The following is a 26,109-nucleotide window of genomic DNA, read 5'->3' as shown; positions in this document are numbered from 1 at the left end:
GGTACGATTCCATCCAGCAGGAGTTAAATAAGGCAGCTTTACAGAACAAGGAGCTACAAAGGGAGACTGAACGGCTACAGGCAGAGGCCACACGTTTCAAAACCATGCAGCTTAAAGCTGTCAAAGATGCTGAAAAGTACAAAGAAGAGAGAGACTCTGTATTTAATGAGTATCGTTTAATTATGAGTGAGCGAGACCAAGTCATTAAGGAGATGGACAAAATGCAAACTGAACTTGAATTAGCACAAGGAAGGCTAAAAAATACATCAAGTGAGAAGAGAGTTGCAAGTGAGGAAATGGAAGCTCTTAGACAGGTATTTTTGCATATAAGCCAAACAGGAGAGTATACTGGGTGTTACGGAGGGACAACAGGGCATGTTTAGAGGTGGCTGTGATTAACTGACCATTAAAGAGCAAAATCATTAGTAAATGTGCATACAGTATATAAAACTACATATCTTATCAGGGAAACTGGCATGTTCCCCACCTCTAGTTTGCTGTTCCAGGCTTGGAGGCTGTCTGTAAAGGTTCATGAATTTTCCCCACCCAGTAATATGCTTGTCTTTATTAACACAAGAACTGGAAACAGGGAGAGGAGGTTGAGTGATGCTGCAGTCTTTTTAACTCTGCCTGCGTGTAAAGCTGACCATACACATATACAGTCAGGTCCATAAATATTGGGACACCGACACAATTCTAACATTTTTGGCTCTATACACCACCAGAATGGATTTGAAATGAAACGAACAAGATGGGCTTTAACTGCAGACTGTCAGCTTTAATTTGAGGGTATTTACATCCAAATCAGGTGAACAAATATGTGCCTCCTACTTGGTAAGGGACCAAAAGTGATGGGACAATTGGCTTCTCAGCTGTTCCATGGCCAGTTGTGTGTTATTCCCTCATTATCCCAATTGCAATGAGCAGATAAAAGGTCCAGAGTTAAAGGGAGTCTGTCACCAGATTGTGACCTTATAGACCGCTTACATAGCGCTCTAGCATAGCAGTCTATGATTCTAATGGTACCTTTGATGTTTTCTTGTGAAGTTCCCCCAAGGCAAAAAAACGGACTTTCTCGTTCATTCCATTGGGGGACACAGACCATGGGTATAGCTTAGAGATATTACTAGGAGGGACACTATGCAAAAAAGGAAGCTCCTCCTCCTCGGGCTATACCCCCAGGCACCTCCAGGAGAACTTCAGTCTTTGCTTAGTGTCTGTTCAAGGAGGTTGTCATTTATTCTTCTCCTGTTTGTTATTTTTCTGGTTTCAGATGGGGACGCAGGTCAGCATTGTGCTTTCCTGGCCCCTGTGGAGGGTCTGCCAAGGTCTTCTGACTGTTCCTGGCTACCTCCCATTCCCCCACAGAAGAAAAGTGGATCCAGGCTCGACATGTTAGCTCTGGCATCCCACCAGCTGCTGGGACACCTGCTGCCTACCCTCCACCAGAGCACTGCTCTCCTTGGTTGGAGTCAGAAGTCTGAAGAGGTGAATCCCTGCTGGTCCGGACATCGAGGGAGCATGCTGAGCAGATAAGTATTGCCTGCTTCAATCTCCCTCCTCCTCCTCTCTCCCCCCCCCCCCCCCTTTCATGTCGTCTGTCTGGCGCTCTGAGACCTAGGGTGAGCTAGAGAAGGACCTGCTGGGGCATCTTTTCCCGTTGGGAGGGGGCCTTCTGGGAGGGCTGGTGATTCCACTAGATCCGGTGACAGGTTGCGTTTTTCCCTACCTGCCTGCAGCTCAGACTATGGCCGCATCGGCGGCAACCTCGGCACTAGAAGGGCTGTATTTTATTTTACTATGGCCGCTGCGCTCTCTGCAGCTCCCGCTGGACCGCTCCTCCCTATATTAACCCCCGCTGCGCCGTATCGGGCGAAGGGGTGTATTTTAAAATGCGCGCGCGCGCTTATTTCGCGCCGCAATGACGTGTCCAAGGGGGCGGAGCCTCGGCGTCCCGCTCTGTCTCTCCCTACGCCGGAGACTCTGCTGGATTGCGGCCGTGCAGCTCCTCAGTTCTCGGTGCCGGAGACTTCTACTGTTGCCTGGGTGGTAGGAATTGCAGCAACCTGGTAGGAAATCTTTTACAATTTGGAATCATCATGCCTAAACCTGGGGCCCCTAAGTCTTCCAAGGCTTCCTCTCAGGCTCCACTGGGGTCATGTAAGGTGTGCCTTATGCCTTTTTCTGTCACGGGTTCCTGTGACTCGTGCCCTGCTCCTGGACAGGATCAGCCTCCTTCTCTTGCTCAGCCCGGTCCTCCCTCTGCCCCTGCGGAACCAGCGGTACCCGCCTGGGCTTCCGCCATGTCTAATGCGGCAGCTGATCTGGCCTTAGTTGCCAAGGCAGCCATGTCCTTCATGGAGCGCATGGCAGCTACTACTCCAGTGGCATCCACCACTCCATCTCCTCTCAGTGACTCTCACAGAGGGCGTCTGACTTCTAAGAGGCAGTGTGAGCGGCAGCATTCCTCCTCGGATGACTCCGCTTCTCCCCCCCGCCTTGAGGCATGCCCGGTTGACTCTCCCCCTCTCAGGGAGCGCAAATCCGAAGGGGAATTGTCCGGACGAAGTCACGGAGCGGGAACCCCTGCCTAAGCTTTCCACCATGGTGACCGAATTGGTGGCAGCTGTTCGTGACACTTTTAATATACAAGGGGATTCTCCTCCCTCCACTAGTCGGGAGTTCTCCCTTTTTCCACCCAAAAAGCTGGAGTCCGCTGTATTCCCTGTTCATGAAGAGTTCACTGCGGTCATATCAAAAGCTTGGGATCGACCGAATCAAAAATTTTCGGCCACCAAGCGCATGGATACGCTTTACCCTTTTCCGGCTGACACAGTGGAAAAGTGGACTTTTTCCCCTAAGGTAGATCCTCCGGTGGCCAGGTTAGCCAAGAACACGGCTCTTCCCGTCCTAGACAGTTCCTCTCTGCAGGATGCGGTGGACAGATGTCTGGATTCACTTTCCAAGTCCTTCTCCCTGGCGGGCGCTTCCCTGCGACCGGCCTTTGCGTCGGCTTGGGTCGCCAGAGCCCTTACAACGTGGTTGCAGCGCCACCACCAGGATCTGTCAGAGCAGGACACCTCTGCAGAGACTCTGGATTTTATCATCCAGATGTCTCAAGCTTCTAAATATCTCTGTGAGGCTTCAATGGACATCGGCTCCCTCTTTGCCCGTATTTCGGCCCTCTCGGTCATTCAGCGCAGGGAGGTCTGGTTGAAGGTGTGGGATGCTGATGCCTCATCCAAGCGTTCCCTCGCTAACCTTCCCTTTGAAGGGTCCAGGCTCTTTGGAGCTCAACTAGATGAATTCATTTCTGCCGCAACAGGGGGCAAGAGCACTCATCTACCTCAGCCCAGGACCAAGCGTCCCTTTCGGTCTCGGCCTTCAGGTTTCCGGGGCCAGTCCTTTCGTCGCTTCTCCACTGCCAGGACATCGTCGTCCTCGTCAGCAGGGGGATCCCAGGACTCACGCAAGAAGCCTTTCTTCAAGCCCCAGCCGTCTTGGCGGCCTCGGGCGCAGGCAGCCCGTTTTCCTGCTCCCAAGCAACCCTCCGCATGAAGGGGTGCCCCCACCCCTCTTGGTGGGGGGCCGTCTGCTCTCTTTCCAACAGGTTTGGAGGGCTTACGTTCAGGACGCCTGGGCTCTGGAAGTTGTGACGTCCAGTTACAAGTTGGAGTTCGCGTCCAGTCCGCAGGAACGTTTTTTCCCTTCTCGCGTTCCGGGGGATCCAGCCAGGGCCTCGGACCTCTTTTTTGCGGTCTCCTCTCTTCTGGACCGTGGTGTCATTTCCCCCGTTCCCCCGGAAGAGCAAGGGACAGGTTTCTACTCAAACCTGTTCGTTGTTCCAAAGAAGGAGGGGTCGGTACGTCCGATCCTGGATCTGAAACTTCTCAACAAGTTTCTACGGGTGCGGAAGTTTCGAATGGAGTCCCTTCGCTCCGTTATTGCTTCTCTGCTTCCGGGAGAATTTCTCGTGTCGGTGGACATTCAAGACGCCTACTTACACGTCCCTATTGCAGAGTCCCACCATCGCTTTCTGCGCTTTGCCATAGGGGGGCGGCATTACCAGTTCGTCGCCCTACCTTTTGGGTTGGCGACCGCCCCTCGAGTTTTTACAAAGATTCTGGCGCCTCTCATGGCGCTTCTTCGCACCAGGGGCATCTCTTTGTTACCCTACCTAGACGACATCTTGATAAAAGCTCCGTCTCTTCCACAGGCCGAGGACAGCGTCCGAATCACGGTTCAATCCCTGGAACGGTTCGGGTGGCTGATCAATCTCCCCAAGCCATCTCTGCACCCCTCCCAGAGACTCTCGTTCCTGGGGATGATCTTGGACACCTCGATCTCTCGGGTGTTTCTTCCGGAATCCAAGTCTTCCCAAATTCGACTGGCAGTGGTGCTCCTTCTACGCTCTCCACGTCCCACCATTCGGGAGTGCATGCGGGTTCTGGGCCTTATGGTCTCCTCTTTCAAAGCGATTCCATACGCCCAATTTCACACTCGTCCGCTACAACAGATGATCCTTGCCCTCTGGAACAAGACCTCTCGGGGTCTAGACACTCCTGTTCGCCTGTCCCGGCAAGTTCGGGCGTCGCTCCTTTGGTGGCAGTCTTCCCTGAACCTATCTTCAGGAAAATCCTTCCATCCGTTCTCCTGGACGATAGTCACCACCGATGCCAGCCTCATCGGTTGGGGAGGTGTTCTCCGGAACCTCACAGTTCAGGGTGTCTGGACGACGGAGGAATCCCGTCTACCGATAAATGTTTTGGAATTAAGGGCGATTTTCCACTCCCTCTCCCACTGGACTCCTCTCCTTGCAACTCGCCCGGTGCGTGTTCAGTCAGACAATGCCACGGCTGTGGCTTATGTCAATCATCAGGGCGGGACCCGCAGTCGGGCAGTAATGCGGGAAGTAGCGAGGATCCTCTTATGGGCGGAGTCTCATGTTCCAGTATTGTCGGCAGTGTACATCCCGGGAGTCGACAACTGGACGGCGGATTTTCTGAGTCGCACCAAGGTGGATCCGGGAGAGTGGTCTCTCCATCCGGAGGTGTTCGAGGACATCTGCCACCGATGGGGCCGTCCGGAAGTAGATTTGAAGGCTTCCCGGCTCAATCACAAGGTGCCGGTGTATCTAGCTCGCGCTCGAGACCCGCGGGCGGGCGGGGTGGACGCGCTGGTATCCCCATGGCAGCGGTTCAGCCTCCTTTACGTCTTCCCTCCGCTTCCTCTGTTGCCGAAGGTGCTGCGCAAGATTGAGGCGGAGGGGATACCAACCATTCTCATCGCCCCGGATTGGCCTCGCCGCGCCTGGTTCTCCAGCGTCGCTCGTATGTTGGCGGACGTTCCATGGCCTCTTCCCGACAGAGAAGATCTCCTGTCTCAGTGGCCGCTCTTCCACCAGAATTCACGGCAGCTGCGTTTAACGGCGTGGCTGTTGAGACCTCCATCCTGAGGAAGAGAGGCTTCTCTGATGCGGTGGTGAGAACCATGATCAGGGCTCGGAAGCCGGCTTCTTCACGAATCTATTATCGCACCTGGAAAGCCTACCTGTTTTTTTGAGAGAAATCGGGCTACCCGCCCCTTCGTTTCTCTGTCCCAGTGGTGCTGTCCTTTCTCCAGTCCGGCCTCGACACGGGTCTGTCGCTCAGTTCTTTGAAGGGTCAGGTTTCTGCCTTGGCTATTTTTTTTCAGAGGTCCATTGCCTTTTTGGGACCTGTGAAAACATTCCTGCAGGGGGTGGCGCATTTGGTTCCTCCGTATGTGCCTCCCTTGCCCCCCTGGGATCTCAACTTGGTTCTGCGCGCCCTTCAGGCGGCGCCTTTTGAGCCTCTGAGGGAGGTTTCCCTGGTTTTACTCACCTGGAAGGTAGTTTTTCTGGTGGCCATAACCTCCATCAGGCGGGTTTCGGAGCTGGCCGCACTTTCCTGCCGGGAACCTTTTCTGGTCTTTCACCAGGATAAGGTGGTGCTCCGGCCGGTGCCTTCTTTTCTGCCCAAGGTGGTTTCTCCTTTCCACCTTAACGAGGATCTTGTCCTGCCCTCTTTTTGTCCTTCTCCGGCGAACCCCAAGGAACGCGCTCTCCACTCCCTGGACGTCGTCAGGGCTCTGAAGGTGTACCTGGGGGCTACCGCCTCCTTCCGGCGTTCAGACTCTCTCTTTGTGATTCCTGAAGGGTCTCGTAAGGGCCTGGCGGCTTCCAAGGTCACCGTGGCGCGGTGGATCCGTTCTGCTATTGCTGCGGCCTATCGCGCTCGTGGCCAGGTTCTGCCATCGCGGATTACCGCTCACTCCACAAAGGCAGTGGGAGCTTCCTGGGCTAGACGCAATCGCGCATCCGTTTCCCAGTTGTGTAAGGCGGCCACTTGGTCGTCCTTACATACTTTCACAAAGTTTTATCAGTTACGCTCGCTGGCCTCGGCTGATGCTGTTCTTGGGCGCAGGGTATTGCAGGCTGTGGTTCCTGTTTGACTGCTGGATGTTTACTCCTGGTGGTGTTGGATTTGTTCTTTTTTCCCACCCCATGGACTGCTTTGGGACGTCCCATGGTCTGTGTCCCCCAATGGAATGAACGAGAAAATGAGATTTTTGTGAAACTCACCTGTAAAATCTTTTTCTCGTCTTTTCCATTGGGGGACACAGCTCCCGCCCCTTTTTTGGTTTACGCCCTATGGTGTGCGGTGTGATGGTTTCCATTGTGTTTTATTTCCGTTCTCCTTCTCCTGCTTTTGCAACGACTGAAGTTCTCCTGGAGGTGCCTGGGGGTATAGCCCGAGGAGGAGGAGCTTCCTTTTTTGCATAGTGTCCCTCCTAGTAATATCTCTAAGCTATACCCATGGTCTGTGTCCCCCAATGGAAAAGACGAGAAAAAGATTTTACAGGTGAGTTTCACAAAAATCTCATTTTTATTCATATGTAAATTAGGGCTCGCAAGTGCCCAGGGCGGCGTTCACCTCGTTGGTGCCCAGGCTGTTCTGCCTCTGTTCGTCATATCCCCGCCCCAGCCTCTTCCTCTGCCCGCCCCGCTCTTCCTTTGCGTCCTCCTTCTCTGCAGCGAGATCCCGCGCCTGCGCTATCCATTGCTTGGCTGGGGCATGCGCACTGCGATGCCCATTGTTGGTGTCTCTGGTCCGCCTCCTCGCTGCTGTTTCTCGCCGTTGGCCGGCGCATGCGCAGTAGCTACTGCGATGCCGTGCCCACAATGGGCATCCCAGTGCGCATGCCCCGGCCAAGCAATGGATAGTGTGGGGATATGACGAAAAGAGGCAGAACAGCCTGGGCACCAACAAGGTGAACGCCGCCCTGGGCACTTGCGAGCCCTAATTTACATATGAATAAAAGTCTGTTTTTGCCTTGGGGGAACTTCACAAGAAAACATCAAAGGTACCATTAGAATCATAGACTGCTATGCTAGAGCGCTATGTAAGCGGTCTATAAGGTCACAATCTGGTGACAGACTCCCTTTAATTTCAAGTGTGCTATTTGCATTTGGAATCTGTTGCTGTCAACTCTCAAGATAAAATCCAAAGAGCTGTCACTATCAGTGAAGCAAGCCATCATTAGGGTGAAAAAACAAAACAAACCCATCAGAGAGATGGCAAAAACATTAGGCGTGGCCAGCACAACTGTTTGGAACATTCTTAACCCCTTAAGGACTCGGCCGTATTTCACCTTAAGGACTTGGCCATTTTTTGCAAATCTGACCAGTGTCACTTTAAGTGCTGATAACTTTAAAACGCTTTGACTTATCCAGGCCATTCTGAGATAGTTTTTTCGTCACATATTGTACTTCATGACACTGGTAAAATAAAGTAAAAAAAAATATTTTTTTTGCATAAAAAAATACCTAATTTACCAAAAAGTTTTAAAAATTTGCTAATTTCAAAGTTTCAATTTCTCTACTTCTGTAATACATAGTAACACCCCCAAAAATTGTGATGACTTTACATTCCCCATATGTCTACTTCATGTTTGAATTATTTTGGGAATGATATTTTATTTTTTGGGGATGTTACAAGGCTTAGAAGTTTAGAAGCGAATCTTGAAATTTTTCAGAAATTTACAAAAACCCAATTTTTAGGGACCACTACAGCTCTGAAGTCACTTTCCGAGGCTTACATAATAGAAACCACCCAAAAATGTACTTGCATAATAGAAACACCCCTCAAGGTATTCAAAACTGATTTTACAAACTTTGTTAACCCTTTAGGTGTTGCACAAGAGTTATTGGCAAATGGGGATGAAATTTGAGAATTTCATTTTTTTGCCTAATTTTCCATTTTAACCCATTTTTTTCCACTAACAAAGCAAGGGTTAACAGCCAAACAGGACTGTATCTTTATTGCCCTGACTCTGCCGTTTACAGAAACACCCCATATGTGGCCGTAAACTACTGTACGGCCACACAGCGGGGCGTAGAGTGAAAGGTGCGCCGTTTGGTTTTTGGAAGGCAGATTTTGCTGGACTGGTTTATTTACACCATGTCCCATTTGAAGCCCCCCTGATGCACCCCTAGAGTAGAAACTGCATAAAAGTGACCCTATCTAAGAAACTACACCCCTCAAAGTATTCAAAACTGATTTTACAAACTTTGTTAACCCTTTAGGTGTTGCACAAGATTTAATGGAAAATAGAGATACAATTTCAAAATTTCACTTTTTGGGCAGATTTTCCATTTTAATATATTTTTTCCAGTTACAAAGCAAGGGTTAACAGCCAAACAAAACTCATTATTTATGGCCCTGATTCTGTAGTTTACAGAAACACCCCATATGTGGCCGTAAACTGCTGTACGGGCACACGGCAGGGCGCAGAAGGAAAGGAATGCCATACGGTTTTTGGAAGACAGATTTTGCTGGACCGGTGTTTTGACACCATGTCCCATTTGAAGCCCCCCTGATGCACCCCTAGAGTAGAAACTCCAAAAAAGTGACCCCATTTTAGAAACTACGGGATAGGGTGGCAGTTTTGTTGGTACTCGTTTAGGGTACATATGATTTTTGGTTGCTCTATATTACACTTTTTGTGCGGCAAGGTAACAAGAAATAGCTTTTTTGGCACCGTTTTTTTTTTTTTTTTTGTTATTTACAACATTCATCTGACAGGTTAGATCATGTGGTAATTTTATAGAGCAGGTTGTCACGGACACGGCGATACCTAATATGTCTACAATTTTATTTATTTATGTAAGATTTACACAATGATTTCATTTTTAAAACCAAAAAAAGTTTTAGTGTCTCCATAGTCTAAAAGCCATAGTTTTTTCAGTTTTTAGGCGATTATCTTAAGTACGGTCTCATTTTTTGCGCGATGTGATGACTGTTTGATTGGCACTATTTTGGGGTGCATATGACTTTTTGATCACTTGCTATTACACTTTTTGTGACGTAAGATGACAAAAAATGGCTTTTTTACACCGTTTTTTTTTTTTTTTTATGGTCATCTGAGGGGTTAGGTCATGTGATATTTTTATAGAGCCGGTCGATACGGACGCGGCGATACCTAATATGTATACTTTTTTTTAATTTATGTACGTCTTACACAATGATTTAATTTTTGAAACAAAAAAAATCATGTTTTAGTGTTTCCATAGTCTAAGAGCCATAGTTTTTTCAGTTTTTGGGCGATTATCTTGGATAGGGTATGATTTTTGCGGGATGAGATGACGGTTTGATTGTTACAATTTTGGCGTACATGCCACTTTTTTGATCACTTTTATTACCTTTTTTGGGAAGTAAGGTGGGCAAAATTTAAATTTCATCATAGTTTTTTATTTTTTATTTTTATGGTGTTTGCCGTTCGGGTAAAGTAACATGACCGTTTTATAGATCAGGTCGTTACAGACGCGGCGATACCAAACGTGTAGTGAATTTTTTTTTTTTTTCATTTTTAATCCGTGATAACTGTTTTTTTTATTTTTATTTTTTTATTATTTTTTTCCACATTTTTTTACTTTTATTTGACCCAGACCCACTTGGTGCTTGAAGATCCAGTGGGTCTGATGTCTGTATAATACAGTACAGTACACCATATAGTAGGGGTGCACCGAAATTCCGGCGGCCGAAAATGGGCCTAATCCATTTCGGCCGATATTGGTACATATCGGCAGAAAATATGATAGCCCCGCCCCGCCGCTCCGGTATACTAATATAAGATGTCATATTCATTTATTGGTTATTAAACATGCCCCCTCAGTCCTATTACTACCTTACATCCTAATCGCATCTGTAGAATTCAGGCAGGCCAGGCGGGCGGCAGCGTAACTCTTGTCATGTGCCTGAATGAAGCCGGCGGCGCAGGCAAGTGACGTCAGTGAGAGACGCGCCGGCCGCCCGGCTTGGGCTGCCTGAATTCTACAGAAGCGATTAGGATGTAAGGTAGTAATAGGACTGAGGGGGCATGTTTAATAACCAATAAATGAATATAACATCTTATATTTGTATACTGGCGGCAGCGGGGGGGAGGCGGGGGCGATCTGTGGATGGCACAGTTATGGGCTGGGTGGGTCTGTGGATGTCACTGTTATGGGCTGGGGGGGGGGGTCTGTGGATGTCACTGTTATGGGCTGGGGGGGGGTCTGTGGATGGCACATATATAACAGTGCCACCCACAGATCCCCCCAGCCCATAACAGTGCCATCCGCAGATCCCCTCCTGTAACAGTGCCAGCCACAGATCCCCCCCCCCTGTAACAGTGCCAGCCACAGATCCCCCTGTAACAGTGTCCGTCATCCACAGATCCCCCCCATAACAGTGTCCGTCATCCACAGATCCCCCCCATAACAGTGTCTGTCATCCACAGATCCCCCCCATAACAGTGTCTGTCATCCACAGATCCCCCCCATAACAGTGTCCGTCATCCACAGATCCCCCCCATAACAGTGTCCGTCATCCACAGATTCCCCCGATACCAGTGTCCCCCCATAACAGTTGTTTTGTACAATCACTTGTGTATGAGGAAGCACCATGTTATATAATATGATTTATTAAATTCATGAAAAAGAATTATTAATAAAATCATTAAAAAAAAAGTATTTTAAAAGTATTTGGGCAAAAAGGCAGTTTCGGTTTCGGTCAAGGGCATCCTGAATTTTCGGTTTCGGACCAGAATTTTCATTTCGGTGCACCCCTACCATATAGTGTTTTGTACTGTATTTTACTTACACTTTGTCTGAACAGATCTATGCCTTTAGCACAGATCTGTTCAGCACCATGGACAGCAGGATGCCTGAGAAGGCGTCCTGTTGCCATGGGAACCTTCCCCGTCTGCTCAGTTGTGACCACAACTTCGCAGATGGGGAAGGGTAAGGAGGGGGGCTGTCTGGGGGCTCTCTCCCTCTCCATCGGGGGGCTGCAAAGGCACAGCAGCCCCCCGATGGGAGAGGGAGGGAGCTCCCTGAGCTGTTAACCTTTTCCATACAGCGGTCCGTACGGACCGCGGTATGGAAAGGGTTAAACGGCTGACATCGCATCACAGATGTCAGCCGTTTATACCAGGGTGTCAGCAATGTGCTGACACCCTTGTATACCCACTTTACACCAACGATTATTCAAGGGGAGGCGGGCGGGGGATCGAGATCCCGCCTGCCGCACCGCCCGCCTCCCGCAACACCCCCCCCTGCACCTCCCACCAGGATAAAATCATTCAGGGGTGCAGGGGGGTGAAACATATATATTTTCCGCGGGGATCAGAAACTACAGAAAGCGCAGCAAACCATAGGTCTGAATTGACCTGCGGTTTGTTGCGATCGCCGACATGGAGGGGTCACGGGACCCCCCCCGCGCATTTAGCCTAGGTGCCTGCTCAATGATTTGAGCAGGCACCTTGTTCCGATCACAGCAGGCCGGGAGGCAGTGATCGGAACAACACATGACGTACCTTAAGGACTCGGGAAACATGCCGTACCGGTACGTCATGCGTCCCTAAGGGGTTAAAAAGAAGGAACGCACCAGTGAGCTCAGCAACACCAAAAGACCCGGAAGACCACGGAAAACAACTGTGGTGGATGACCGAAGAATTCTTTCCCTGGTGAAGAAACACCCTTCACAACAGTTGGCCAGATCAAGAACACTCTCCAGGAGGTAGGTGTATGTGTGTCAAAGTCAACAATCAAGAGAAAACTTTACCAGAGTGAATACAGAGGGTTTACCACAAGATATAAACCATTGGTGAGCCTCAAAAACAGGAAGGCCAGATTAGAGTTTGCCAAACGACATCTAAAGAAGCCTTCACAGTTCTGGAACAACATCCTATGGACAGATGAGACCAAGATCAACTTGTACCAGAGTGATGCTTCACAGTGCAGATGTACAATGATCAAAGCATACTGCAAAAGCAACCAAAGAGTTGTTAAAGGGAAAGAAGTGGAATGTTATGCAATGACCAAGTCAATCACCTGATCTGAATCCGATTGAGCATGCATTTCACTTGCTGACGACAAAACTGAAGGGAAAATGCCCCAAGAACAAGCAGGAACTGAAGACAGTGGCAGTAGAGGCCTGGCAGAGCATCACCAGGGATGAAACCTAGCGTCTGGTGATGTCTATGCGTTCCAGACTTCAGGCTGTAATTGACTGCAAAGGATTTGCAACCAAGTATTAAAAAATGAAAGTTTGATTTATGATCATTGTTCTGTCCCATTACTTTTGGTCCCTTAACAAGTGGGAGGCACATATGTAAACTGTTGGAATTCCTACACCGTTCTCCTGATTTGGATTTAAATACCCTCAAATTAAAGCTGACAGTCTGCAGTTAAAGCACATCTAGTTTGTTTAATTTCAAATCCATTGTGGTGGTGTATAGAGCCATAAATCTTAGAATTGTGTCAATGTCCCAATATTTATAGACATGACTGTATGTTGTCCACACCTGGCGATCTAAGCAAGACTGTGGTCTAATGTGTATGGAGGCCTTCTGACTCTTCCCCAAACAGTACATGACACAAAAGAAAAAGAAGAGGCGTTTGGATTTCAACATGCCTGATCATTTTGTTCCTGGTCTGGTAGTGGCTTACTCTACATTCCCTATTAAGACCACATGCATGATCAGCCATTTGTGCATACAGCATGTATGGGGGTTTCAGGGGAGCTAGATGTCGGTTTAGCAAGTGTTTGTGAAGAGGAAGATACTGGATTGATAAAAGCACATTTCACAGTGCCACATCAGTATCAGTGCAAGCACACAGTTACAGAATTTAAATTTACATTTACGCACATTATAGAGAAGGAAAATACCATGCAGGCCACACATTTTATCACACAGCTACGACAGAAATGTAATATTTTTTTGGATAGCTGTAGAAATTATATTAAATCTTTTTCTATGCATAAAGGAAATGGTATTAAAGGGTTTTTACGATTGTTTTATACTGTTGACCTATCCTCTGGATAGGGCATCAGTATCTGATCGCTGGGGGTCCAACTCCCGACACCCCCGCTGATCAGCTGCTTGAAGAGGCTGTGGCTCTCTAGTGAATGCCACGTCTTCCTCACAGCTTACGCTAGGCCAAAGATGCCACGTTCATGGGTCACATGGTCTAGGCACAGTTCAGTCCTATTAAAGTGAATGGGGCTGAGCTGCTATAACAAGCATTGCTGCTATACAAGGTAGAGTGCTGTGCTTGCTGAGCTGCACAGAGGCCGCAGTGCTCACTGGAGCATAGTGGTCTCTTCAAGCAGCTGATGGGCGGAGCTGCCAGGAGTTAGGCCCCTACCAATTAGATACAGAGGACCTGTCCAATCAAATTGTGATGACCTATCGTGAGGATAAGTCATCAGTATAAACACTGGGAAACCCCTTTGAGGGCAAAGCTTGCTTATTCAAAAACTTCTCTTACACAGGAGCTAAACTCTGCCCTTGTGGAACGGGATAGAGCCATTTTTGAAAGGAATGAGCTCTTAGAGAAATACTGTCATGAGGTTAAGGACAAAGCAGAAGCTCAAAAGGAACTGGACCAAGCCTGTAAAGACATTGAGACTGTGAAGGAAGAACGGGATGTGGCAAGGAAGGAGAGGACAGAGGCCATCATACAGCGGGACCACCTACTTAGAGAGTACTATCAAGCTAGACAGGTACTCGCCAAGTTTTTGTGTACAGGTTGATTTTATTCCATTCTGCATACCTGCATGATCCTCACATTTGATTCAATCTTCATTGAGCATTCAGACAGATGATAACTGGCCTGAGTTTTTATTTGAAGCACTCGTGTTTACTTCTTGCACGGGTTTTTTCTGGAGATCTGGTGATGTACCGGGCTCTCTGAGTAAGGTAGGCGGAGGCTTCTGCATAGAAGTGAGTCCGGTGATGTCACCGACACTAATGGGAGGGATTTAGCACTCTCCTAGGGCAGTGCTAACGCCCACCTATCAGTGACTGTGATGTCACCAGAAACACTGCTAGGTGGAAGCCTCTGCCTAGCAGTGTGAAAATGTACACAAAAAAGCCCTTGTCCTGCGCGATACAGTGCAGGGCAAGGGAGAGAAAAAGAGCATGAAATGCTCCGATGCTCATGTCAGAGGGGCTACCTGGGTGAAGAAGGGGATATTTCCAGGTGCAGCTCTGAACTCGGACAACCCCTTTAAGGGGTTAATTTAATCAAATGGGTGTTTTAATGTTTGGAAGTCTGAAAACAGAGGTCACGTAAGCGAGTGACATCGTAAGGTCCTGTCAGGACAATGACAATACAGACTGCCAGGAGAAGGATCAGTGGGTGGAAACGCCCACCCTCATTTACACTCCCCCTTAGAACAGCAGTATTCTGGGACTTGTAGACAAGACTGCAGCAACATGGGAAGGAATTTTGACACAGTAGCAGCTATTTTTATGAATATAGTAGAGAGAAAAGGCAGATAAAGCTGACAGACTAGCACAGAAAGAGCAGAAAGGAGACTTGTAGCAGGGATGAAGAAACAGTAAGAACTGTTTTGACATAGGCTACTTTCAACTCGCGTTTGGTGCGGATCCGTCATGGGGAATGATGAGAGGTGCAGGGCACGGGAGCCCCTCAATGCTGCTGCACCATAGACAAAATTTACATATCACAAAAAAGTCATCTCTTTTGGTAAAAGGCAGAATAGAGGCACATAATATAAATAAGGTATCATTTAACTCATCAGAATCAACCCCACCAGGCATTATGCTTGGTTGATGGGGCTGATCCTCACAACAAATGGTCTTTTAAACTGGAGTGTGCAATAGGACAGATTTATGTGGGGTACGTTTTAAAGTAAAACCACAAGGAAAGAACATTCAACCACATTATTAATACAGTTCTGTTTAAACCAGTGGCATTGTGTCAGTAATAGAAATGCATGAGCGTTGCCAAAGGGTTTTACCACTCCATGTAGCCCTTTATGACATGTAATGGAATGGCTATTTCCCTTTTAAGCTTTCTGTAGTTCTTATAGTAACAAATCGCATGCTTGCTCAGTGATTGGGATCCTTGGTTCAAATCTGAACAGGGACAATATCTCCATGCAGCTTGTATTTCTCGCTCATATCATTGGGGGACACAGGACCGTGGGTATAGCTGCTGCTGCCACTAAGAGGCGACACTAGGCTAAAAAGTGTTAGCTCCTCCTCTGCCGGCTATACCTCCTCCGAGCCAGGAGAGAGCATATCAGTTTTAAGCTTAGTGTCGTAGGAGGCAGACCTCCCTGCTTCTTTTTGTTATTTTTTCTTTTTTCCCTTTTAGGCAGTGGAAACAGAGGCGCCTGCCCCTCTGTCTACCCCGGGAGCAAGGCTGGTGTCGGATTCCCCCACCGCTCGACCTCCCCCAAGAAGAAAAGGTGGACCAGGGCAGACCAGCTCCCTTGCTTCCCGCCAGCCAAAGGGTCACCTGGATACGGCGAGACCCCCCTTCCCTGCCATTCCAGTCTCCTGCCACTTCGGGTGCAAGCTGCTGAAGAGGTGACCCTTCTGGACTCTGAGGAGGGGTGAAGAGAAGAGGATGAAGATGGGGTAAGTACTTGGGATTAGGTGAGTATTATCTGCACCCTCCATCCCACCCCCCATTCCATCCTCCCCCCTCCGCTTCTCTCTCCATTTTGGCCACCGAATTAGGATGGAAGCTTTCCATCCTTTTATTTCCACAAGGGGGCACTGGGGAACATCCTTCGGTGGCCTCTGGGCCCTATTTTACCTTCTGGCCGGCCGGCCCGTAACTTTAGCCCCCGGCCTCGTTTTGGGCCTACTAGATTTCCGGGCCCCGTTCCATGCTCCTCGCTTCTCGCCCTGGGGGGGGACGAAAAGTGACGCAGGTGCATGACTGCCCTGACCGGGCTGAACCGGACTGGGCCCGTGCCTTATCTCGGTCAGTGGAGGACCTCTCTAAGATATCCCAGTCCACCCTCACTCTCATGGGTCGCTTGGTTGATAAATCCCCATTTGCACAGTCCACGCCCTCCTCTGCAGAGTGCCTTAGGAGCAAACCTTCGCACAAACGGCCCTGAGCAGGACGTCAATCCTCCTCTGACGCCTCAGTATCCCCTCCCCCCCCATGGGTCATGCTCGGATGTGTCCTCCTTACCAGGGGAAGTTTTGTCAGATGAGGAGATTGGTGATTCAGACTCGGATATGTATCCGGAACAATCTTCAAAGGTTGCTTCCATGGTGGACAGCTTAGTTTCGGCTATCCGTGACACCTTTCGGGTGCAGAACGACTCCCCCTTCACTAGTCACCAGGGAGTGTCTTTTCTTCGTACTAGGCAAACTTCTAAAGCCTTCCCCTTGCATGACGACTTTTCAGTTGTCGTGGCACCATCCGGGTCGTCGCTTTAGCACGTCCAAGCGACTTGATCTGCTTTATCCCTTTCCGGCAGACTGGGTGGCTAAATAGTCTTCACTCCCTAAGGGGGATCCTTCGGTAGCACGCCTAGCCAAACGCACCGCAATTCTGGTGGCTGATGGCTCAGCCCTTCAGGACCTGGTGGATCGCCGCATGGAATCTTGGGCGAAGTCCATCTTCGCGGGTAGTGGCGCAGCGCTCCGACCCATTTTTGCCTCCACTTGGGTGACTAAGGCGGTCTCTGAGTGGGCACTCCGGTTAACCAGGATTCGGAGGCGGATATTCCACTCGCTGAGCTCCAGTCCTTGGCTCTGCAGATCTCACTGGCGGGGAAGTACCTCTGCTAAGTGTCCACGCAGGGTGTCTTGTCGCCCGCTTGTTGGCTCTCGCGGTTACCTTGAGACGCGAGCTCTGGCTGAAAGTTTGGGCAGCAGACGCCTCGTCAAAGCGTTCCCTTACCGGTCTTCTGTTTGCCAGCTCCCGGTTGTTTGGGGCCCGGTTAGACAAAATTATCTCCGAGGCTACAGGCGTTAAGAGTACTCACCTTCCACAGGGAAAATCCAGACGCACCTTTCGCGCTAAGCGGACAAATGCCCAGGCTCAGTCCTTTCGTCCCTTCTCCGGCACACGTCAGGCAGCAGCAGCTCCCCTCCGATCCTCCACGCAGGACCAGCGGAAAAAGCCATTCTTCAGGCCTCAACCTGCCTGGCGTCCGTGGACACAGCCTGCCCGTCCTTCGTCCGGCATGCAGTCCTCCGTATGAAGATGCGCTCCCTCCCTCTCGGGTGGGGGGTCGCCTACTTCTTTTTCAGGAATTGTGGTGGGCCCACATCTCCGACGTGTGGGCGCTCGAAATCGTAATCTCTGGTTACAAGATCGAGTTTGCATCCCCTCCTCCGCACCGTTTCTTCTCTTCCCAACCACCCAGGGATCCAGGTCGGGCGGCAGCCTTTCTCCAGGCGATCCAGTGTCTCTCCAGGCGATCCAGTGTCTCTCCAGGCGATCCAGTGTCTCTCCAGGCGATCCAGTGTCTCTCCAGGCGATCCAGTGTCTCTCCAGGCGATCCAGTGTCTCTCCAGGCGATCCAGTGTCTCTCCAGGCGATCCAGTGTCTCTCCAGGCGATCCAGTGTCTCTCCAGGCGATCCAGTGTCTCTCCAGGCGATCCAGTGTCTCTCCAGGCGCGAGGTGTGATTTCCACAGTTACTCTAGCGGAGCAATTCCCGGGTTTCTATTCAAACCTGTTTGTCATCCACAAAAAAGAAGGGTCAGTTCGCCTGGTTCTGGACCTCATGTTGCTGAACCGGTTCCTCCGGGTTCAGCACTTCAGAATGGAGTCCCTTCGCTCCGTTATTGCTTCACTGGACCAAGGCAAATTTATCTCTTCTATAGACATTCGAGACACGTACTTACACATCCCAATCGCCTCAGCACATCAGCAGTTCCTCCGCTTTGCAGTGGGGCAACAACACTTATCAGTTCGTCGCCCTTTCCTTTGGCCTGGCGACAGCGCCACGAGTTTTTACAAAAATACTCGCTGCTCTCATGGCGCTTCTTCAAACCAGGGGCATCACCCTGATCCCCTATCTGGACGACATCCTAGTCAAAGCGGCGACCTTTGGAAGAACGAGGACAGCCTGCATATCACTCTGGATACCATGGCGCGGTTCGGGTGGTTGGTGAACTTCCAAAAGTCTTCACTGCGTCCTGCCAGACGGGTCACTTTTTTAGGTATGATCCTCGACACGGCCGCGGCGGTGGTGCGCCTCCCTCTAGGGACCCTTCTATTCGGTTCTTCATGAAAGTCTTATGGTCGCTTCTTTCGAAGCGATTCCGTTTGTTCAATTTCACACCCGATCACTTCAGCAGACAATCTTGTCGTCTTGGGACAAGTCGCCGGATTCCCTGGACCGTCCCATCGTCCTACCCCCAAAGGTGCGGTCGGCATTTAGTTGGTGGCTTTCGACCCCAACCCTGGAGTCGGGGAAATCCTTTCTCCCGATCTCATGGGCGGTCATCACCACAGACGCCAGTCTCCAAGTTTGGGGCGGAGTCTTCCCGTCCAGGACCGTCCAAGGTGTATGGTCTCGGTCGGAGTCCAAGCTACCCATCAACATACTGGAGCTCCGAGCCATTCACCTGTCCCTTCTACATTGGACCCTTCTCCTCCAGGGCTGGCCAATCAGGGTCAGACAACACCATGGCTGTGGCCTAGATCAACCATCAAGGAGGAACTCGCAGTCAAGCAGTGATGGCAGAGTTGGCCAAGATCCTGCTGTGGGCGGAGACCCATGTGCCAGCTCTTTCGGTGGTCTACATTCCGGGAGTGGAAAACTGGATGGCGGATTTCCTCATTCGGACGACTGTGGACCCGGGGGAATGGTCTCTACACCCGGAGGGGTTTCAAGCGATCTGTCTTCGGTGGGGTCAACCAGAGGTGGACCTGATGGCTTCCAGACTCAATCACAATCTCTCTCTCTCTCTCTCTCTCTCTCTCTCTCTCTCTCTCTCTCTCTCTCTTCTTTTTCTTTCTTTCTTTCTTTCTTTCTTTCTTTCTTTCTTTCTTTCTTTCTTTCTTTCTTTCTTTCTTTCTTTCTTTCTTTCTTTCTTTCTTTCTTTCTTTCTTTCTTTCCTTTCCGCAATCGGGGCTGGATTTGGGGTTTGCCCTGAGTTCCTTAAAGGGGCAGGTATCAGCGCTTTCAATTTTTTTCCAGCACCCTCTGGCTCTACAGGCTCCGGTTAAGACATTCCTGCAAGGGGTGGCCCACAACCGTCCCTCCTTATCGTCCCCCCTTGCCTTCTTGGGACTTGAACCTGGTGCTGGGTTCCCTCCAGTCGGCAACATTTGAGCCTTTAGACACAGTTCCCCTCCGTATTCTCTCTTGGAAGATGGCCTTCCTGGTAGCCATCACTTCCATCAGGCGCGTCTCGGAGTTGGCAATGCTGTCTTGTAAGGAACCCTTCCTTATTCTACACCAAGACAAGGCAGTACTCTGTCCCATACCTTCTTTTCTGCTGAAGGTAGTCTCTGCCTTCCATGTCAACGAAGACATCGTTCTTCCGTCATTCTGCCCCTCTCCTTTTCATCCTAGGGAGCGGGCTCTCCACCAGCTGTACGTGGTTAGAGCTCTAAGGATCTACTTATCTGTCTCGAGAACATTCCGCCGTACGGACTGTTCGTTATTCCGGAAGGTTCTCGCCAAGGTTTTCCGGCCTCCAAGGTAACGATTGCCGAGGCATACTGCTCTCGGGGCAAGGCACCGCCCCTTGGTATCACGGCCCACTCGACCAGGGCGGTGGACGCATCTTTGGCTCGCTTCCACCAAGCTTCAGCTTCTCAGCTTTGCAAGGCAGCGACGTGGTCATCCACACGTTTATCAGGTGTATACTTTTGCATCGGCGGACACTGCTCTGGGTCGCAAAGTCTTGCAGGCAGCAGTGTGTTGAACTTCCGCGAGGCAGTTCCAAGGGGGTGGGATTTTTTTATTTTTTCGCCCTGTGGACTGCTTTGGAACGTCCCGCGGTCCTGTGTCCCCCAATGATACGAGCGAGAAAACAAGATTTTTGTGATCTCGCCTGCAAAATCTCTCTCGCTTAGTTCATTGGGGGACACAGCACCCACCCAATATTTTCCATTATGGCCGCAGGTGTTAGCGGTTTGTTGGCCGGTGGGGTCCTCAGTTCGGCCCTTTCGGCATTACTGGTTTTCTGGTTGCTTTTGTGTTTATTTCTTTCTCCTACTGCTTGGGCACAAACTGATATGCTCTCTCCTGGCTGGAGGGGGTATAGCCGGCAGAGGAGGAGCTAACCCTTTTTAGCCTAGTGTCGCCTCCTAGTGGCAGCAGCAGCTATACCCACGGTCCTGTGTCCCCCAGTGAACTAAGCGAGAGAGAGATTTTACAGGTGAGTTCTCGTTTTTCCGCCCTGTATTAGCATTCTTCCTCCAAAAACTGTGCTAATAGATAAATTAGTTTTTGGTTGCCCTAGTATGTATGTTTGCATTTAGGAAAGGTAGGAAAGTTAGACTGTGAGCTTCAATGGGGACAGGGGCAGCTGTGAACAATCCGCATACACTGCTGCAGATTCTGTTGGCCATATGTAATCAATGATAAATATGAGTATAAATACTTGGTTCACCTTTGAAATTACATTATGGCCTTTACAAATTTCAGATTCAGGATTCTGCAACTCTGGATATGGAAAGAGCAAACAAAGAAATAGAGGTGCTGAGAAAACAGTATGATGCAATGACCCATGAACTGAAAGAAGCCACGCAGGAAGCTGAGGTAGCCAAGTGTCGGCGAGATTGGGCCTTCCAGGAGAGGGACAAGATTGTAGCAGAGAGAGAGAGTATCCGGTGAGTGACTTACATTTGGTTTATACATTTTATATAGGATAACTATTTCCACTGCTGTTGTCTTTCTAGTATTTAAGTTCTGTGTATATCCACATATGTGTTACCAATGAATACCTCAGAACATAGCAATCAATTAAAGGAGCTTAGCCTAGCTGAACTATCAACCTACCAAACACGCCAATAACCCCATAGAATGAGAGCCACTTGGCGACGTGGCCGGATGCGGAGCTAGGAGGACGCTCAAGGAAACAGCTCCAGCAGGTACCGTTCAATTAAGCGGCACAAAGCACTAAAATCAGTGGACACACTCTTACCTCTTCATTATGGGCTGCACTAAGAAAAAGGATGCAGCGCTGGCAAACATCGAGGTCTTTGTACCAGCCTCAGGCAAAATCCAAGATGACACCCGCAACTCAAATCATAGAAGCGCTGAGAGAGATGGCGCTTGCTCAGAGCGCTCAGAAGCTTCCCTGCACTTTTCAGTACACAGCTCCCCAGGCAGCAAGTAGCAATTTCACTGTGATAGTGAGGAGCAGTATTATATTAAAGAACATGCAGCACATGTAATGAGAGGCTCATCAGAATGTATACAAGAAGTTCAGTCACAGCCTTTCCCCAGCAGAGGCATGAATACTCCACCAGTCACAGAATCTACACTAAGAAGCCTCTTGTCTGATTTAAAGCAGTCAATACATAAAGATATCACCACTGCCTTCTCAGAACTGCAAAAAGATATAGCACAAATTAGGGACAGAGCATCCCATATTGAAAATAAAATGGAGGAATTCACAACCGCACACAATCAATTAGTAGATGCGCACAATGAGTTAGAGGAGGATATTTCGGCACTTAAACTCAAGTTAGTGGATTTGGAAGGCCGCTCAAGACTTAATAAACACGTAATCGCAAGACTTTTTTCATTTTAAAAAGAAGATCACAAGAGCCGTTACAACAAAGCAAGATCTCCCGTAGAGTTTTAAAAACGTCTTGGTATTCACAGATCTATCCGCTACCACCTTAAATAGACCAAGGGAATTCTCTACTGTCACCAAAATCTTGAGAGACAATAACATCGCCTACAATTGGGGATATCCAGTTAAACTGATCGTCTCCCAAAATGGCACAACCCACATCCTGACATCGCCGAGAGAAGCCATGACGCTACTGCAAAAAATGGTCATTGACAACTTTGGATGAAGACACAAGTTCTCCACTAAAGAAGAGACAGCTGACTCTGTCTAAAGAATGGTCAGAATTTATGAGACTATGGTGGGCTGCAGACATCTGGGGTCTTACAGTTTTTTCCTTTTCAACCCCATTGCATATTTTTTTACTGTTTTTTTATTTTTTTTATCTTTTAATGGTGACATTCATATCTTTAACTCTTTGTATTTAGGATACTAATATGGTTTTTACTATTTCTAGTTTTAATGCTAAAGGCCTTAATAGCCCCTTCAAAAGATCAATGTTTTGGAAGGAAGCAAAACTATTAAAACTGACATAATATGTGCCCAAGAGACCCACTTAAATAAAGAAGATACTTTTAGACTGTATCATAGGAATTTCACTAATATTTTCACCGCTCCAGCCACAGGGAAGAAAAAAGGGGTAGCAATAGCTATAAAAAATAACTTGGCCTTTCAACTCATTAAAGAAATAACAGACCAGAACGGAAGATATATTATTCTCGTATGTTGTATTAATAATAAAATATATACATTAGTCACCAAATATGCCTCTAATCACCAACAACTTCCTTTCATTAAAGATTTAATATCAAAGATATCCATATTAAACAGGGACTTCACTTATTTGCAGAGATTTAAATTTATCCCCATCACCCATCATGGATAAATCCTCCCATCCAGATTCTAGTCACTCATCCCCATTTGCGCAACTTCCTCAGAAGATTTGTATGATATGTGGAGAGTGCTACATGCCTCCAAGCGTGACTACACATTTTTATTTATTTTTTTTAAATATCTTTTTATTAAATTTTGTGAGTCTCCATGCAGTATCATACAATTCGGTAGCGTTACAATTGCTTCCATACACCATTGCGATACATAAATCATTTCAAAATACATTACATTTCAAGTAGTACAATTGGAGTCTCATTTTTATTTTTTCTCACCCCCCCCACCCCCCTTAGATCATGAATACCCACATACCAATATCCCTCCCAGGTCCCTCCCCCCTCTCCTCCCCGTTTGAAACGATATGTTGCCCTAAACATACTGCATAAAAAACCTATTCACCTTGAAGGCGTCTCAATATTTCTGGTCACTTATCTTGACTGACTAATATACCAAATTAGATTGTTACTGGGATTAATGACAGAATATTAACTGGGAGTCTTTAATGGTCCCAAATCTCCTCTCAAGTCTACTACACATTTTATTCTCACCCACATAAAACATACTCAAGAATTGACCTCATTATAGTAGACAAATGGTTATTGCAAAATATTAAAATAACCAGCATAGGTTCAATAATCTGGTCAGACCATGCACCAGTGTCATGCCAAATTGCAGAAGACTTTATTAATTACCTTCACTGGAGAATGAATAATTACTTATTGATGCATCCTGACTATAAAAAACAAATACAGGAGAATCTACAGGAATATTTTTACTTTATATGTACTGCAGATGTCTCCCCAATCACTTAGGTGGACGGGAAAATAAAATCTTTCCCTAGATGTCCCTGGAGAACAAAGACCTGTGCCCAGGTATTACCCCCTAATGGTGGAGGTACCCTGTCCCCGTACCTATGTCTAAACTCAACCCTGTTAAGGCCCTACTTTAATGTATACAAAATGTATACATTCAATATCCTATGGGATATAGAAATTGGCCCAAGGAAGGAAAATAGATGCCTAAAAACTTTTTATTAGACCCCAACGCGTTTCACCTGCACCTGGCAGTTCATCAGGGGGTGATAGACCAAAAATAATCGTAGGGAATATAAATAGATAAATAGATAATTATAAACAATACTTAGCTCCCATTAGTGGCTTGTGGAATAGGATATAGTAACAATGGGGTAACTCTGCCAGTAGATACAGAACTGGCCAGGGAGCCCACAGCACACTTGTATGGATATCCAGGGAGCTGATGTGGCCACATAACTGAGCCGAACGGAGCCTACGGACCCCATAGACTATAATGGGGTCCGTTAGGTTTACGCTCAGAAGATGATTTTGGAGCGTATACAAAAGTCCTACATGCACAACTTTTGTCTCTGCTCCAAATTCATCTTCTGAGCATAAAGAACCACAGGAAGTATTGAACTATTGAAAGTGATAAAAATGACAAAAAATAATAAATCCCCCGGACCCGACTGTCTGTCCAATGAGTATTTTAAAACATGCTATGATATTCTAGCAACCTTTCAGCCGATTTTCGATACAGGGGACATCCCTTGGAAAATGTTACAAGCAACTATCATTTACTCTCCCCAAACCAGGAAAATCTCCGGACCTACCGAGCAATTTTAGGCCCATCTCCTTATTAAACTCAGATTTTAAAATATACTCCAAGATTCTAGCAAATATAATCTCTGACATTGTCCTAAATCTTATTAATAAAGACCAAGTCGGCTTCATTAAAACTAGGCAAATTATAGAAGGAGCCAGGAGAATAATTGATCTTATTCATGTGGCGGAGACTGGTCGGATGCCTTCTCTGCTGCTATCACTTGATGCGGAGAAGGCATTCGATTGCGTACATTGGGAATATTTGTTTGAGATCCTTTTGTAAGTATTGGTTCAATGGTAACCTTTTAAATGCAATCAAGCTTCTGTATTTCTCGCCCATATTCATTGGGGGACACAGAGACCGTGGGTATAGCTATGTCCTCTAGGAGGCGTTGACACTAGTAACAGCTGTTAGCTCCTCCCCTGGTAGCTATACCCCCTCCAGAGAGAGCTTAGTTTTTTCTAGTGTCAATAGGAGGCAAGACCTCCCTGCTATGCAGGGTAGCTCCTGAAGATTTTTTCTTTTTCAGATGGGAAAACAGTGGACGCCTCGCCTCCCTGTTCTCCCGGGGGTCGAGTTGCGCCAGTGCCGGTTATCCGCACTGCTGCCTCCCCCACAGAAGACAAGGTGGACCAGGGCAGCCTCGCTCCCCTGCATCCCGCCAGCCAAGGGGTCACCTAGGTCCGGCAAAGAGAAGACCCTCCCGCCATACCAGACAGTGAGTATCGGCGGCTGCGGCTCACCCCCCGGCTCTCCTCCACTCCTTGTAATCTCTTCCCCTGTTTCTGGTGGGCTTCATTTATCACTCCCCCCCCCAGTCCCCAAGCCCAGCTCCAACAGTCTTCCTTCCCTCCCCCTCTGTGTCGTTGATACTTGGGCATATAAGGGGGTTAATGACCAGATCTCCGCAGGCACTTTTAAACAGCGGGCGAACGTGCACACCGCTTTGGTAGGGTGTGGAGAACGGATGCAGAGTGCTGACCTCACGCTCAGACGTCCCTTGCTTCTGCTCCCCAACGATATCATCCCCTGGAAGCGGGCGCATAAGGGCGCGCCGCTCCAGGAAACTAACGCCCGCACCTAAAATCTGACCCCGCCTTCACTCCGGCATGCGTGCATATTTCTCTGCGGTCTGGCACCATTCACTCACACTTGATGCGCTAGTGTGTGGTAAACGCGCCGGACCTTCCAAATCACCGGCCCTTCACCTGCACAATCCAATTCGACCGGCCGCGGCTGCCTGCGCAAATACAAAGGGTCATACAGTATTGTCCCCGCAGCCCTCGGTGCTCCGGCCGTACAGTCGGCCGGGTCCCATAACTTTAGGCCCCGGCTTGCGGCCTACTAGCCGCATCTCATCCGCGGGGAGGGGGGCGGTCTGGCGCAAATTCTTCCCGCCTTGCCTTCCCCTCCCCCTGTAGCTCACAGAGCCCCGCCCTCGGTCCTCAGGAAGTTAACCCTTCCTGTTCCTGGTCAGCCTTCTCTTGAGGCT

At 48.6% G+C, this 26,109-nt stretch overlaps 1 protein-coding gene across 5 annotated transcripts in view; it reads left to right on the top strand.

The window, feature by feature from the left end:
- DLG5 (discs large MAGUK scaffold protein 5) overlaps positions 1 to 26,109 on the top strand; it is a 233,215-nt gene that overhangs the window by 58,426 nt on the left and 148,680 nt on the right. For 4 of the 5 annotated variants that reach the window (XM_040438901.1, XM_040438897.1, XM_040438899.1 and 1 more), the window contains exons 7-9: positions 2 to 314; positions 13,839 to 14,069; positions 20,954 to 21,138. In XM_040438901.1, coding sequence (XP_040294835.1) covers positions 2 to 314; positions 13,839 to 14,069; positions 20,954 to 21,138 — 729 coding nt within the window. The remainder of the gene's footprint in view (position 1; positions 315 to 13,838; positions 14,070 to 20,953; positions 21,139 to 26,109) is intronic. The other variant, XM_040438900.1, reaches the window with a different exon arrangement.

The sequence above is a fragment of the Bufo bufo genome, chromosome 6, assembly GCF_905171765.1.
Source record: "Bufo bufo chromosome 6, aBufBuf1.1, whole genome shotgun sequence".
Lineage (NCBI taxonomy): Eukaryota > Metazoa > Chordata > Amphibia > Anura > Bufonidae > Bufo > Bufo bufo.
The sequence above is the reverse complement of the archived record's forward strand: the minus strand, read 5'-3'. Positions and strand labels throughout refer to the sequence as shown.